Genomic DNA, 17451 nt, shown 5'->3' with positions numbered 1-17451 from the left:
TATTCTCACCACAATAAATGAAGATTCCTTTCTCATTACTTCCCAGCCAACATTCACTGTTTCACATTTCTTTGATATATCCCATTCCCAAAGGTGTGAAATATTATCTTATCATTGTTTTGATTTGTATTTCCCTAAGTACAAGTGATGGCGAGCACTTGTTCCTATGTCTATTAGCCATATGTAAATATTCTTTGAGGAAGTTTCTGTTTGTCTCCTCCCTATTTTTCCATGAGTTAATGGATATTTTTATTGAGCTTTGTGTTTTGTAAATTTCAGATATTAAACCTTTGTCTGATATATTATGTGCAAATGTTTCTCCCATTCAGTAGATGTCTTTGTATATAGCTTAAGTTTTCTTTGCCATGAAAATTTTATGATTTATAAAATTATATAATAATTATATATAATTTTTATAATTTTTCAATTTTATAAAGTTTCATGTATTTACTTTAAAATTTTCAGTTTGCAGTATTGATAATGGCGGGTTTTCATCAAAAAACATTCCAACAGCAAACCCTCCACCATTGTCCCACCGTCCGCCTTCCCCTCACCCTGCCTCTCCTCCCGTAGTGATGAGCTTCCTATCCAAGGCTGGATCTCGGTTTCTACTGCCTTTGAATATTTGTTTCCTTGCTACACTTCATTATATCCCATGCATGAAACGTATTCTGGGTCTTTCCCTTGCCTTCTAAGTTCACTCAGCGTGGTACTTTCCAGATCCATCCACCCAGCAACAAATGCGATGCTTTTGTTTTTCCTTAGAGCCGAGTAGTATTCCATTATGCTGCTATGCCTGTTTCTTTATCCACTTTATCCTGCTCTTGGACATTTGGGTGCTTTTTAGATTTTGGCTCTTGTGACTTATGCTTCCGTGAACCTTGGGGTGCAAAAGTCTTTTCTGAATAGAGTTTTTGGGCCCTTGTGGTAAATACTCCAAAGCAGAATCACTGAATCATATTGAGAGATGGGTAAGGAAAGAACTCCGAGGGCATCACCCTGTTCTCATATGTTCTAGTTCTTATTTTTCTAAAGAGGTGTTTCTTTGTCTTGCACTGCTGAACCTTTCAACTCAGTGATTCTTCAACTACTTGTTTGTGCAAAATCTCTTGATTGAGGCCCTAAGGATGAGTCAGTGTTGGGAGACCTGCCTGCAACCTCTGGTTTTATCCCATTGCCCTCCTGCGTGCTGAGTGATATGCTGGTGGCAACAAAGTGTGCAGCCTCTGCCGTGCCATAACCAAGTGGGTGCAAGTTCTGCAGCTGAAGTTTGCCATCCCTGGCCAGCACCCCAACTAGTGTGGGGGCAATAGAACCAACAGTGTGAAACCCCCTGGTCACTGCAACAGCAGCAGCAGCAAAGGGAAGCATGGAGAGCTAAAATCCTCCTTGGTATTCTTCTGTTCCAATAGTCTATTCTTAAACTTGTTACTTCTGCTTGAAACATTTTAATTTATTTTAAATTAAATTAAATATAATTAAACATTTTAATTAATTAATTTGTTTTTTGAGTCACACCCAGCGCGGCACAAAGGTTACTCCTGGCTCTGCACTCAGGAATTACCCCTGGTGGTGCTCAGGGGACCATATGGGATGCTGAGTATCGAACCCGGGTTGGCCACATGCAAGGCAAACGCCCTACCCGCTGTGCTATGGGCTCCAGCCCCACATTTTTATATTTTCTCTGTCTTTGTTGTAGTTCTCATTTTATGGTATTGACTCCTTTTCTTATTTCAGTTAACAATGTTAAGACGTCTGCTTTGACTTAGTTTTCAGGTTAAATTACCTAGTTCTGTTTATTGCATCTGAAAAATTTCCCCGGAGTTTTGTTTTGCTTCATTATTTATGGCATACCCCTCTGATTCTTGATTTTAAGAACAGAGATCAGCATCTGTGCTTTGGGTTAAACAACTGTCGTTCCTTGCTCATTGTGTGAGGAGTAGAGCTGGCAGAATATAATTCTGGTTTATGTATCCGAGATATCGTGGTGTCTGTAGCTTTGAATAGTGAAACACTGTGCACATTTAGAGGGATGGAACTCTGGTGCTAACACAGGGTAGCAACTGAGTGAACAGGGCCCTGAGATGCTATTAGAAGGCCCCACAGATTTCAGCCTTCTTATGGAGGCCACCAACACCGGCCCGGGGGGCTCAGGGACCTGGCTGTATCTGGAGGTGGTCAGGGGCCCTTTGGGTGCTGGAACTCCAACTTTGGTCCTTGCCCATCCCTTAACCTGTGGGTTCTCTCTACAAACCTGCAAAGTGGATTTATTTAATGCATGGCTCCTGTTCCTTCTCATGACCCTTTTCTGCCCACAAGGTACAACATGGATGAGCATTGCCAGAAACACCTCAGATACATTATGCCTTTGATTTTTTTCCCTTAATTTTAGCTTTTTAGGTCATACCCAATGATGCTCAGGGGTTACAACTGGGTCTGAACTCAGGAATTACTCCTGGTGGGTCTCAGGGACCATATGGGATGTCGGGAACTGAACCCGGGTTGGCCACGTACAAGGCAAACGCCCTACATGCCGTTCCATCTCTCCAGCCCCTGCCTTTGACTTTAAATCCATTTTTCATCTTCTGTATTCAAGAAACTTCTTACAGTGGCCAGCCTTTTCCTTGGACCTATACATCCCATTATGTGGCCCATAGTTTAAGAAGCTGGATTGTAACAAAACAGGCAGCTTGGATTTTGTGTTGTACTTGCTCAGTGTCCTGTCTTGTTTGGATTTTGGACCACCCTTGGTGGTGTTTAGGGCTTCCTGCTGGCTCTGTGCTCAGGGACACTCCTGGCAGTATCCAGATGTGTGTGGTGCCAGGTGTGGGAGCTGGGTCAGTCCTGTACAAGGTAAGCCCCTCACCCGACATACTATCTCCCCAGCACACACAGTCTCTTTCTTTTTTTATTTTATTTTATTTTTTTTAATTTTATTGAATCACCATGAGATAGTTACAAGCTTTCATGTTTGGCTTACAGTCTCACAATGATCAAATACCCATCCCTCCACCAGTGCACATTCCCCACCACCAATATCCTGGGTATACCCCTACTTTCCCACCCTCCCCCTGCCTCCATGGCAGACAATATTCTCCATACTCTTTCTCTACTTTTGGGCATTATAGCTTGCAACACAGACACTGAGAGGTCATCATGTTTGGTCCATTATCTACTTTTGGCATGCATCTCCCATCCCTACTGGTCCCTCCAGCCATCATTTTCTTAGTGATCCCTTCTCTATTCCATCTGCCTTCTCCCCTCCACTCATGAAGCAGTCTTCCAGCTATGGGGCAATCCCCCTGGCCCTTGTATCTATGGTCCTTGGGTGTCAGCCTCAAGTGATGCTACCCTACACTCCACAAATGAGTGCAGTCCCTCTATGTCAGTCCCTCTCTTTGTGACTCATTCACACTTAGCATGATACTCTCCATGTTTATCTATTTATAAGCAAATTTCATGACTTCATCTCTTCTAACAGCTGCATAGTATTCCATTGTATAGATGTACCGAAGTTTCGTTAACCAGTCATCTGTTTTAGGGCACTCGGGTTGTTTCCAGATTTTGGCTATTGTGAACAGTGCTGCAATGAATATATAGGTACAGATGTTGTTTCTGCTACGCACAGTCTGTCTTTCAACTGCTGTTGAAAGAGAAAGTTGACAATGTTAGATTAACATCTACTTGGTTGGTAGTCATTTTCTCTTGTTCTCTGTCTCTTATCTGGTTTTAAGCAGTAATTTATGATTCTATTTTATATCATCCCTTAGCAAATTAATCACATTTCTGTTTATAAAATTTAGTGGTTGCCATATGCCATTTTTGCTAATGTAATTTTGTAGCATTTCATTTTTACTAATCTATCTTCAAATTATACTATTCTACTTTGTGGTTATAGCAGATATAGGAGAATATTGTCTATAATTTTATTCATTATGAAATTAATATAATATTTCACTTGGCCATGTGCTATAATTACTGATACATTTTAATATTATTTTTATACACATATCTCTTAGATTAATTTAGAACAAGAAATATTTTTTTCATTTCTTTCATTTACTCTTCATTTACTATTCTTTCTGCAAATTAACATTTCAGTACAATTACCACTTTTCTCCCTAGAGAACTTCATTTAACACTTCATGTAGGAATAAGCTGGTGGCAATTAATTCCTTCAGTCTATATGAGAAGGCCTTTGTTTTTCCTTCACTTTAAAAATAATTTCACTGCATATAAAAATTCTGGATTGTGTTCTTTTTCCTTCTACATTTCAAATACTTCAGTCTCTACTCTGTGCTTATGTGGTTTCTGACAATAAATTCATTGTAAATTGCAATTCTTATCACCGGTCCCAGGTAGATGTTTTTCCTCTACTTCTTTCTGAACATCCTCTTGGTCTTTGCTAGTCTGCAATTTAAACGTGACATGTTTAAATTATCGGTTTAGTATGTCTTTAGATTGTTATCTGTGGATTCGGAGGAGTAAATGTTGTTTAAAACTCTCACAGCTTTCTATACCTCTGATTTCATTTTTCTCGTTAGTTGTGGAAACTTCTTGACTCATTACTTAAAGGTTTTGTTGTTTGCTTGAGTTTTCTTTCTTTGGGTATTTCACTTATGTGTATGTGACACCTTTTGAAGCTTCAATGTTCCGATTTTTTTCTTATTTTTGTTATGCATTTCAGTTTGAACATGCCACTGATTTTTTTCTTTGGCTCTGAAAAGTTCCCTGAGCATTCTTCATAGACATTCTTTAGTTAAATTTAAAAAAAAAACACAAAAAACGTTTTCTAGTATTTTCTTTCTTTCTTTTTTTCTTTCTTTCTTTCTTTCTTTCTTTCTTTCTTTCTCTCTCTCTCTCTCTCTCTTTCTCTCATGGAGATTGCACTCAGCCTCTGGCAACTTATCAAAATTAGTGTTTCCATGTTCATATTAGCTTACGACTAGTTACTTTTACTCTAGATTAACCAATCTTGACTGCTACACTCTTTTTCCCCCCTGATTTGAGATAGTCATTAGACCTACAACTTCAGTTCTATGATGAATCCAAGAAAAGTTATAGATCTTCACTTTGTTCCAATTTTTGTTGTTTTGAAGGACAGGATGATGCCAAAGGAAATGGTGCTGCCTCTTTACAGATGCCCTAAAATAGGAATTATTCTGCTTTTGTTTTCAGTGTAGAAGTTATCAGTGAGTTATTTAGAAGCACGCAGCATTGAAAGCCTGGAGCAGGAAAAGGCTCCCATTTAGAGATAAGGAAGTTAATGTACAGTGATGGGGAATGACTTGCACAAAGTGCTCTGTACGTTTGACAGAAAGTGTTTATCTGTTAGATTGAACAAAAAACAATGCATTGTAACTTCTCTGAATACACAAGCTAAGAACTTCATTTCAGAGAGAAGGTGCCATTTTCTGTTTCCGCCTCTACAATTTGCAAATATGTGCAAAGACGCGCTGTCCTTTGTCTGCCAAGCCCAGTAATGCTTCCCAGGTGTTCATTTGTACCAGGACTTGGCTGTTATAATTGATGATGATCATGTTTTGTTTTTGATCTTGTAAGCTGCACTACTTAAAGTGTTCCAAAATGTTAAAGTAATGCATGAAATAAAAGCCATGTTTTGAAAGGATAATTACTTTAAAAGCTTACAAAAACTAAATTAAAATGGTGATAGAGGGAGGAGAAGCACTGAGATATAGAGCTTAAGTGGTTGGCATATTGATGGAAATAAAACTTGAAGAAGAAACTATAGCAGTGTAAAACAGCCTTCCCCATCTCATAGAAACACCAGATTTACATGTACAAAAGCTGATCACCTATAAATTAAAATTTAAATGTTAAAGCACATTAAATATTATATTTGTTTGAATACAATATTCTTCCAGGATAAAAGATAGGCACCAAAAACTTATATATTGTCTTCACTTAACATGAGAGCACTAGTAAATCCATCCCAAACAGTATCTATAGCATGAAAATATGTGTGCAGTTATGTTAACCTCTTTGTTCTTGCAACAGAAAAGCATTTGCAAACTCCACAACATAAAGAATTCTGTTGACACTCCCAGTCTATTCTATTCTATTTTTTCCTCACTCTTAAGCCTTTTTCCTGAGACAACAAACTGACTTCTAGAATCTCAGTTGCTCTGTGTTTATGAAGCCAGAAACTCAGCCTCTTCCACCTTCTCCTTCCACCCTCTCCTTCTCGCTCTCCTCTCTCTCCTTTTCTTGACTCATAACATCCTCTGACTTGCTTGATGCCTTATTCCACCAGAATATAAAATTTTAGCAAGGTAGAAGTGAGTTCTGTACATCACCTTCTGCTTTCCTAAGGGGAAAGAGGTGTTACATCCAACTGTGTAGAGGGCTTATAATGACTGTGCCAAGGATCATGTGTATTGGGGATTACTTGATGCTGATTGGACCATCTGTGGTGCTAGGGATAAAACTGGCATTGGTTGAGCACAAGGCAAGCTCCTATGCTGGTCTCTCTCTCAGGCCCTCAATCTCCACTTTTTTGTCCGGTGCTTTTTCTTGCAATGAGTGAAGACATCATCCATTTGACTGCTCGTAACTGGAAAGTGTGTATCACCCTGCATTTCTCTCTCCACTCCTAACTATCACAATTCCTCTTGATTATACTCACTAAGCGGATTACAAACCTATCCTTTTTTTTTTGGCTTTTTGGGTCACACCTGGCGTTGTGCAGGGGTTACTCCTGGCTTTGCACTCAGGAATTATTCCTGGCGGTGCTCAAGGGACCATATGTGATGCTGGGAATAGAACCCGGGACCCGGGTTGGCGGTGTGCAAGGCAAACATGCTATCCGCTGTGCTATCGCACCAGCCCCAATATTCATTTTTTTTGTCCAGTGTTTTTTCACATTGTCACCACCAAAAATGTATATCACCACTGATTTCTTTAAATACTAGGAATTGAGCTTCCATATGACCCAGCAATCCCACTGCAGGCATCTACCCTGAGGGTCCAAAACCACAATTTAGGAGCCACATCTGCATTCCTGTGTTCATTGCAGCACTAGTCACAGTCACCCAAATCTGGAAGCAACCAAAGTATCCAAGAAAGAAACTGTTATGTGTACATATACACAATGGAATATCACTCAGCTGTAAGAAAAGATGAAATCATGAAAGTTGCTGCCATATGGATGGAACCTGAGAATATCATACTGAGTGAACTTAGGCAGAAATAAAGAAGGAAAGGCACAGACTGAGTTCTCTTATATGTGCTATTTAGAGAAACAGGACAGGGGAACAACTAATGTCCAATAGTAACGGAAACTGGGAACTTGAGTGCAGTCTGCAGCTTACCACAGAAAGTAGGAGGGCGAGGGACACTGGGACAACTGTGGTGGAAAGTGGATAGCTGGGTGGAGGGGGTGGTGCAGGAATATTTCATGTATGACACCCTACTAATAACAGTCTTAAAGTGCAGTGCACCAAACAAGCAACCAAAACACTCCAGCAGACTTTGAAAATACCCTTTCTGCGGCTGGAGTGATAGTACAGCAGGTAGGGGGTTGGTTTGCCTTGCATGTCGCCGACTTGGGTTTGATCCCAGGCATCCCGTATGGTCCCCCAAGCACCAGGAGTAATTTCTGAGTGCAGAGCTGGGAGTAACCCCCGAGCATCGCTGTGTGTGACCCAAAAGTCAAAATAAGAAAGAAAAAAGAAAAGAGATACCTTTGTTTTAATATATATATATAACTATAGCATAGCAGATAGGGTGTTTGCCTTGCACGCAGCTAACCCGGGTTCGATTCCTCTGTCCCTCTCGGAGAGCCCAGCAAGCTATCGAGAGTATCCTGTCTGCATGGCAGAGCCTGGAAAGCTACCTGTGGTGTATTTGATATGCCAAAAAGAGTAACAAGTCTCACAATGGAGATGTTACTGCTGCCCGCTCGAGCAAATAGATGAACAGGAGGACAGTGCTATTGGTGCTACACTTTCTATCCTTTCAGTCAGACACGTAATTCAATATCTTCTATAACTTTTTCATAGTTTCCCTGAGAAGAATCATGAAGAGAGGCTTATAGCCACATAGAGCCATCAGAACACTCATTATTTGGTGTTTTCATTTAATAATATGTACATTACTGTTCGAACTCAGTCACTCTAGTCACTGTAGAGAAGTCTTACCCTGTCTGTCCTGCCCACATGTAACTGAAGTTCTGTTGACTCAGCTCACAGGAAAACGATGAAATATTCATCAAGGAAAACATATTCCACTATAAAATATGGATGTAGTACAGTTGTCGCAGATCATAGTGGAAAAAATGGAAATGGTGGATGGATTTCACTTTTTCTTTCATCACTTTTTGAAAAAATGTAGATGAAAATGTCTTTCCCCTTCTCTCTTTGACAGACACTTAGATCTGGTGTGTGTCCAGTTCTCCTGCCTGGAAATAATATGTATTATATAAAAAGAGGTACACAATAGATACACCAAATTTAGTTTGATATATATAGCAAGTTAAATGGGGCTAATGTTTAAAATAGTCATTTGGGGCATGACACTAAAATAGCCCATTCAAGCAGGGACCCAAAATTAGGCACCGGCAGTGAATGAAGGTCCCTATTCCTCCACACCCATGCCAACACTGGTTGGTTTTGTTCTTTGTGATGTGTGCCAGTCATATCCAAGCCTGCTTTATAACATGTAGGACTACTGGAAAGTTTCAATTTAGGCTGTCGCACTTTTAAACAAGCAAATGCAGAGTTACTTTGAAATATTTCTAGATTTGAGTCTTAATGTTACAAAAGTATTGTGTCTTATTAAGGATGTAGAAGAGAAATCCGGTTGGAGTATGGTTCTGCATTACTAAGCAATTATAAACTTGTATTACATTATTTTATTTCTACTTCATTTGCTTGTTTACATTTTTTTAAAAAAAGAGCAACACAGTTAAGTCTTCTTAACTGGCATGACTTTCAGAATAACATAATTCATGAGCTCTAATATATGATAGTAAATCTTAATTTTTGCCACCCAAAAGGCAGTTTGTAGTTTTTCTATCCAACTTACATGTTTTGCCTGAGTTTTTCCTCAACAAAGTTGTCCTCTGTCTGGTTTTATCTTAAATTATGCTGTTTGACCTTCGACTCTAAATCCCACTGTTATTATTGTTATTGCAATAGAGATAGAGGTAGCAGAAAGAAGTTGCTTTGAGCAACTTTTATTTGCTTTATGACACTGAAAAAGGAACACAATAATCATTTGCATTATGACACTGAAACAGGAACACAAAATTAGGCAATTGATGAACCTTGGATTAAACTTGATTTTGTAATGAGTTGCTGTGCTGTTAAATGGCTGAGCTGAACCGGCTTAGGGGGATGTGCCAGTAACTCCTTCAGTGCTGGATCCAGAACAGAATGTCTAGACCTCTTATGTTATGTATCCAGCAGAGCCTGGAAAGCTACCTGTGGCATATTTGATATGCCAAAAACAGTAACAGTAATGGGTGTCATTCCCCTGATCCTGAACTCGATAGGGGCAAATGAGACATTACTGGCACCCACTCGAGCAAATTGGTGAGCAATGGGACAACAGTGATACAGTGATTCCGTGATGTTATGCATCTACCCCATTAACTGTTAGCATAAATTAACTGTACATTTGGTGTAAATACCTATTAAAAGTGAAATGAAAATCTAAAGCTCTCAGAAGGCTTTATACTTTAAAACTTAGAATTGGGTTAGAGTGATAATATAATTGTTAAGGTACTTGCTTTTCAGGCAAAGGTATTCATTTGTTTAGTCAGTAAAGGAATATACCCAGTTTGCTGAACTGTGTTAGCAATCCCACATGTTGTAATCTACTTGATCCATATATACCTAATGATGGTTCTTCAATCTTTGAGACTGTATATGGAAGCAAACCATTAAGTAATTGCATCTTTCTTGGACTTTTATCTATAAATATAATTTTGGTATGGCCAGTTAAGTTGCTTATTGTTTGTCATACCTTATGAGAAAGAAGAACCCAAAATATTCAAAACCATCTAGACATTATATTAAGTGTACATATCCAAAATCTCTTAACTATAAAGATCACTGTATCACTGTCACTGTCATCCCATTGTTTGTCTATTTACTCGAGTGGGCACCAGTAAAGTCTCTATTCCTCCCAGCCCTGAGATTTTAGCAGCCTCTCCTTACTCGTCTTTCTCAACGATTAGAGGCTGTTTCAGGGTCAGGTAATGAGACCTATCGTTACTGTTTTTGGCATATGAATATGCCACGGGTAGCTTGCAAGGCTCTGCCCGTGCAAGCAGGATACTCTGTAGCATGCCGGGCTCTTGGAGAGGTATATATATGTATGTGTGTGTGTATATATATATATATATATGTATGTATATATGTACATATATATTACTTTTTATGATTTGTTGATTATTGTCTTCTTTAATGCCTTGGATTGTTCTCGTTTTGAATATATATGTACACAAATCAACCTGCACAAATATATAAGCAAAGATTTTTTAAAAAGTAAGAGATGAAATAATGTACAGTGTGGAAATTATTTGCTTCTTTTCTGCTTATGCAATTTCAGATGATGGAAAATTGTCCTTTGAGGAATTCAAAGCATATTTTGCGGATGGTGTTCTAAGTGGAGAAGAATTACACGAGCTCTTCCACACCATTGATACTCACAATACCAAGTAAGGAACTTTTTCAGCATTTGGATTTGTGAATTAGGTAGACTGGAATAAATATAGAGCAATAAAGGAAAGCAGAGGAAAGTTCTGAGATTCTTCTTCTTTAATAATTAAAAAAACTGAATATTGAATTGAAAACCTTCTATAGGAAATTCTTCTTAAATAACTTCAGATAAAACAAAAGCATAAATTATATGTAATTCTAAATCTGCTCCCTAATAAAAGAGAAGAATTTTATCTTGTTTCCAAGGTTTTAGATCAGATTGTTTCACTTAAAAAAATTATCCTCAGTTCACACTTGAATTAATATAGTGGAATGAAGAATTGCAGCTCTTATCTGGACTATTCAGATGTGCTAAACTCTCAGTCACTGTTAACCTGAGAAATGCAGTCAATGCAGGACGTAGAATTTTCTCTAAACTACCAGTGCATACAGGGATCTGATTTATTTATGTTATACATGTAGATCTCCTCTTTGCAGTAGTATTAGATTTATAAAGCTTCTATTATAATCTCCTGCAATTTAAATAAGTAAAATAATGAGAAATTGTGTGTATTGAACAGCAGAAATATGCTGCTTGATTTGGGTAATTGATCCAAATCACATTATTTGTGTTGGCTGTGTTTACAGAATTTTAATGTGAAAATACACCATTTCAACCATAATTTGAGACCTCTCAGCTTGACTCTTGCTTAAAATTCACTGTCTTGCTTCAGGCAATTGTTGAGATGGCTTCATTGCACTAGCCAGCACCCCAAGAAAATGTTCTTGGACAATCTATGCACAGATTTTTTCTTGAGGCAAAATAATAAGACAAATTTAAAGATTAAGTTCACTTTACTTAAGCAGCCGACAATTTAAAAAAATCAGATTGTGAATTTGACTGCTATTGGGGTTTCACATCCCTTCTGAAATGGCATGCGATTTTTGTGGTCAGAAAAGATATTAGCAGGATAATTTGCTTTATATTGCTTGCTATAACTAAAGGGTGAAATGAATAATCAAAAATACTCAGTAAAAGAAAATTTGTGAAAATTGTTATATATCACCACGGGATTGTGAAGTCTTTGTCTGCAGATTAATAAATTGTTTGTCACTAATTGAGCATTTATCATGTACCTGTTCAGAAGGCAGACATGGGTGGAGGGGAAATATAGACATGGTGCAGGTAAGGTTGCTCAGGTGGTAGAATTGGTGTTGGAACATCAAAAGTCTGTAATAACTGTATCATGAACAATTTTGAAGACCATGGTGTTTAAATATATTTTTTAAAAGATCCTTGTAGATAAGAGCATCAGAAGTCCCTATGCTATCCAATAGATGCTAACATGGCACACCTCTACTAGGGGCTGGCAATACAGTGTGGAAGCAGTGTTTACTTTATAGAGAAATAGACCCAGGAGCTGGCATTTCACTCAAATAGATAAACGCTATGATTTGATGGATGCCTAGGATCTTAGAATGACAAAGGGCTAGGCTTTGATATGGTAGGCTCAAGGAATATTTCTTGGGCAGGTGAGTTATAGTTGACCAAGTAAAGAAATAGATGGGAGAATTTCCCAATCAGAGGAGAAAGCGTCAGACAAATTCTGGAAGCTGAAGGTGAACGGATGCAGCAAGTCTGTTCACCAAGTGAAAAACTCACGTGGATAAAGAAACTCTGCTACATCTAACACAATGGAATACTAACAGCTCAAGGAAAAATAAGTAATGAAATTTGCTTATACATGGATGGCCGTGGAGAGTATCATGCTGAGTGAAATGAAGCAGAGGGAGAGTGACAGACAGAATGATTGCAATCATTTGCGGGATATAAAAAATATATAGATGATATTAATACCCAAAGACAGTGAGGGTCTGGAGGTCTGTGGTTGGAAAAATGCTACAGGTGGGGTTGGGTGGGCTGGGAAGGGTAGTTAGAACAGAGGGGCACCAATGTCACATTGGTAGTTGGTAGTTGGAAATGATCACTCTAGTCAGGAACTGAGTGCTGAAAGGAGGTAATAAACTGATATACATGATAACCTGATAACTTTTCAGTATCTCTATTGCAAACCGAAAAGTCTGAAAGGAAAGAGGGATGGGAAGGGAAGAGAGAGAGAGAGAGAGAGAGAGAGAGAGAGAGAGAGAGAGAGAGAGAGAGAGAGAGAGAGAGGTGTCTGCCATAGAGAGGCAGGCTGGTGGTGGCAGAAGGGAAGTCTAGGGACATTGGTATTGGTGGTGGGAAATATACACTAGTAAAAGGATGGGTGTTGGAACATTGTATGACTGAAGCCCAATCCTGAACAACTTTGTATCTTACGGTGGTAAATCTGAAAGGAAGGGGAAAGACTAATCTGGAGAGAAGAATGAAAAGGAAGGGATTTTCATCCTGAGATTGCAAAAGTGCAATGTTGACACCTAAACCAGGGAAAACTACAAGAAAGTAAGCAACGTTTTTGCATATCATTGTGATTCTGTTGAAGGATAATTTTAAGGGCAGGAAGATAGAAAAAGAGAACAAATTATAGCTAACCCATAAATGGCTGTTGGGCATGATGTTTTTGCAGAGAAGAAAGGAGGACCTATTGTTACTTTCTGAGAAATGAGACTGAGTGAAAAAAAAAAGGATCAGAATTTTCCTTTGAGGTTTAAGCGTTGACATTCAAATGCTAATACTGTCGTGTGTGCTGATTACTTCTTGCTGATCAGAGTTGTTAAAGTTTTGACAATATCCAGGTTTGGAACAATTATTGGGAGTTAAAGTTCTAGAACTAGGTGACAGAGGTTTTTAAATGTGCATTTGCTGGTATTAGTAACAAATCATTTCAATAGGTCTTGTTGATGATTTTACTATTTTATGTGTGTGTTTTAGCTGGAGTTCCTTGAAATGCATAGCATTATATTAGCTTACATAAATGCTAAGGATTTGCAACAATGGCTCATATAATAAGTACATAATAATATTTAACTGCATTTTTGCTTATATATATCAGTAACAACTGTTTTCTTATACTAATGGTGTTCAAATTGATTTGGAGCTCACATTACGATGGATATTATAGTCCAAAATTCCATTTTAAAGGATAAGTGTCAGAAGCTGGAGAGATAGTTTAGATGGTAAGGTTCTTGCACTATATGAGCCAACTGCAAGAGTAATCCCTAAACTCAGTGCCTGTCTAAGCCTTGAGCACTGCCAAGTGTGACCCAAACCACTGTCCCATCCTCCCAATTAAAAAAAAAGTTGATTCAGTCTTTAATCCTTTAAGGATATGAATTCAGACACTGACATAGAAATTTCAGTTTATTTTTATGCAGTGTTAACTCTTTATCTTTGTATAGTCTACTTTTTGTTATCTTAGTGATTGCTATATACTTCCCCCCATCCATTTATTTTCTGAGAAAATAGACTTTCATATACACTCAGCATCCCAACCACTCTGACTAGATTCCGGGAATGGCTTAGCCCGGAGGAGTCACTTCAGACAGAGGCTGACAAGGCAGAGTTGTCTCATGCTCACAGGGAAGCACAAGTGTCCGGAAACTAGAATGTTCTCGGAGGCCAGCAAGACTGCTCTGGTGGCCTGATGTCTAGTCTGGTGATTTAATTTAGCCATAGAGTCATGAAGTCATTATCTCCCAGAGCTCTGAATTTTCTTGTTTAGTTGAATAACATCCTGTGCCTTGCAAAGGGATATTCAAACACAATATTAGTTGAGTTCCTTCCTCCTATCTATGTAAATTCAAGTCTCCTTGTTATAATTATGGATTTTGTCATGTTTGTTGTTTCAGGGAGGGTACACTTGCTTGTTTGGAGGATCATGCATTGTCAAATTTGAAAAGTAACATGCACTCTTTGATAATCTTTGTAAATGAAGAAAAAATAATGAGAACATTCTTGGTCTATCAAAATTTCTCCTCCTAAATATATTCTTAAATTTTAATTTGTGGTCATGAGAAATCAATATTGTTTGGAAACACAATTAAAGCTGTTCCAGTAATGCCAATATGAATATTTCAAGTATTTGAAATATCAAAACTCAGTAAATTATTTCCTGTAAAATGACCAAAAAGAAAAGCAGCTAAACTTATACAACTGTTTAGAGATCATATTTTATAGTTTCTAAAATACTTATTTACAGGGGCTGGAGCAATAGCACAGAGAGTAGGATTTTCCTTGAACACAGCCGACCCAGGTTTGATTCCCAGCATCACATATGGTCCTGTGACCACCGCCAGGGGTAATTCCTGAGTGCAGAACCAGAAGTAAGCCCTGTGTATCACCAGGTGTGACCCAAAAGAGAAAAAAAATTAAAATACTTGTTTAGTTTACACATTTTTATCATAGTTTAAGTCATACGGTTCCAATAGTGCTTACGTTTGTAGAATTGATGGATAAAGTTACTGCACATTCCTGCAATCTAAGTGCTCATGTCTTCTCAGGTTCAGTATTCCTTCCCTCCACCCTTCCCCCACTATTTGTGAATCGAAAATTATAGATTGGTGTAAATTCTTACCTCATTTTACCACACCAATGTGCCTTGGACCCTCATCTATGCTCTTGTGTTACTTCCAACCTGCTTCATCATTCCCCCAACTCAGCCACTTCTTCTACAACCGGATATTCTCAGCGCTGTAATCCAGAGCCCAAAGCTTATTATTGATTGCTTGATTTTTCTTTTTTAAATTTTTAATTTAAAAAAAATTTTTATTAGTGAATCACTGTAAGGTACAGTTACAAACTTATGAACTTTCATGTTTGCAGTTGGTTTAAATCCCTCCACCAGTGCCCATTCTCCTCCACCAATGTTCCCAGTATCCCTCCCGTCACCCCCACCCCAACCCCACCACCCCACCCTGCCTCTGCGGCAGGGCATTCCCTTTTGTTCTCTCTTCTGTTGGGTGTTGTAGTTGATGAAAAATAAGATGTTGGGTGTTGTCGTTGATGAAAAATAAGATGTCACCTCACTGGTGTGAGGTGACATCTTATTTTTATTTCCTTGATAAGTGACAAACACTCTTTCATGTACTTACTAACCACTCATGTCTTCAGGGAAATGTCTGTTCTCCTCCCCCACTTTTGATGGGGTTATTGGGTTTTGTTGTTGTTGTTGCTGAACTTTATAAGTGCTTTATACATTTTGAATATTTATTCTTTACCTGATACACTATGTGCAAAATACTTCTCCCAGTTGGTAGAGTTTCTTTTTATTTTAGAGTGAGTTTCTTTCTTTTGCCATGTGAAAACTTTTGAATGTCATATAGTCTTACTTGCTTTTTTTGTTTGGTTTCGTTGTCATTGCTAGTGAAATTAAGTCATTGAAAATGCCTTTGAGGTTCAGATCCCAGAGAGTTGTAAGGTTTACTTTAATATTTTTATTAAGTTCAGATACTAGAGAGGTCTAAATTTTTCTTAATGCATTTCATAATTTCTGGTCTAATATCTAGCTCATTGATTCCCTTTGAATTAATAATTGAGTATGGTATGAAATATAGACCCAGTTTTATTTTTTTGTAGCCTGTTATCAAGTTTCCCCAATATAATTTGTTGGAGACTTTCCTGTCTCCACTTCATGCACCCAGCTCCTTTGTCATAGATTAACTGCCTCAGGGCTTATCATTGAACAATCAATAGTAATCCTTTATTCTGATGTCCTTATGAACTTCATAATTTTCCAGTTTATTTGTCATCTCATTTTAAATCTTCTGCGGTCAAATGTACTTTCCCTAAAATTAAAAAAAATACGTCTCATAATTGTATTTATTTATTCAGTTTTTTGTTCAGTGTTGTGTGGGGGTCCCGTCCTGTCCAGCAGGGAGGACCCTTCGTGGGGCTAAGGAGGGGACGCAGACGAATGAACAGATGCAGAGCCAGATGGAGGAGGAGGAGAGAGAGAGTTTATTCTACTGCAGTTACAATACTTACAATACTTATACCTCTCTGCTGGGAGGAGGTGGTATAGTATGCATGCTTGGATTCCCATAGGAACAGTAGTAAAATGCAGATCAGGCATGGGCGTTGGCTAGTGAGAGACAAATGGCGAAATGATAAGATCAGCAGTGGCTGATTTGTTACAGGAATCCCAAGCAGCCTCCGCTTGACTAGAAGATAAGAGCCAGGCTTTTAAAATGGCTCCCTACAGTGTTGCACATATACTGAGGATTGAGTCCAGAGCCTTGTATATGTAAAACATGCAGTCTACCTCTGAGCTATAGTCCATACTCCTAATTATCTTTATAGCTTCATTTATTTTCTTTAAATATTTGGGAGGGAAGGACATACACTATTATTTAAGATAATCAACCATATTTATAGTGACTGATATAAATATGATTGTAGAGGAATCAATCATATTTATGTTGACTGATATAAATATGATTGATACAAATATGATTATAGAGGACTTTTAGTTTTGTAATAACATCTGTAATAGGCCGCAGATTCCATCAACATTGGTTGATTTCCATTGATGCTCAGTGTGCTGCCCTGGGTGGAACAGGCCTGCACTAGAGTTGAACCCAAGTACCTTTCTCTTTGACTTCCTTTTTCTTCTGATCATTTCCCTTCACATGGTTCAGGAAGTTCTCTTGATTCAGTATGCTTCATGTGTTCCCTTAAGAACTCAGATATGAATTGTCTTATTAAGAATCTTGCCCTCATGTTTGGTCCTTAGTCTACTTTCAGCACACATCTCCCATCCCAAGTGGTCCTGCCAACCATCATTTGCTTGGTGGTTCCTTCTTCATCCCACCTGCCTTTTCCTTCAGCACATGAGGCCATCCTCCAAAC

The 17451-nt window shown here is 38.3% G+C and overlaps 1 protein-coding gene across 1 annotated transcript in view; it reads left to right on the top strand.

The window, feature by feature from the left end:
• The window catches only part of NECAB1 (N-terminal EF-hand calcium binding protein 1), a 194094-nt gene that overhangs the window by 29156 nt on the left and 147487 nt on the right, over positions 1-17451 (top strand). Inside the window, exon 3 of the mRNA XM_004602353.2 lies at positions 10576-10684. Within this exon, the coding sequence (XP_004602410.2) occupies positions 10576-10684 (109 nt within the window). The remainder of the gene's footprint in view (positions 1-10575; positions 10685-17451) is intronic.

Source organism: Sorex araneus, chromosome 2, assembly GCF_027595985.1.
Source record: "Sorex araneus isolate mSorAra2 chromosome 2, mSorAra2.pri, whole genome shotgun sequence".
In the NCBI taxonomy this organism is placed as follows: domain Eukaryota; kingdom Metazoa; phylum Chordata; class Mammalia; order Eulipotyphla; family Soricidae; genus Sorex; species Sorex araneus.
The sequence above is the reverse complement of the archived record's forward strand: the minus strand, read 5'-3'. Positions and strand labels throughout refer to the sequence as shown.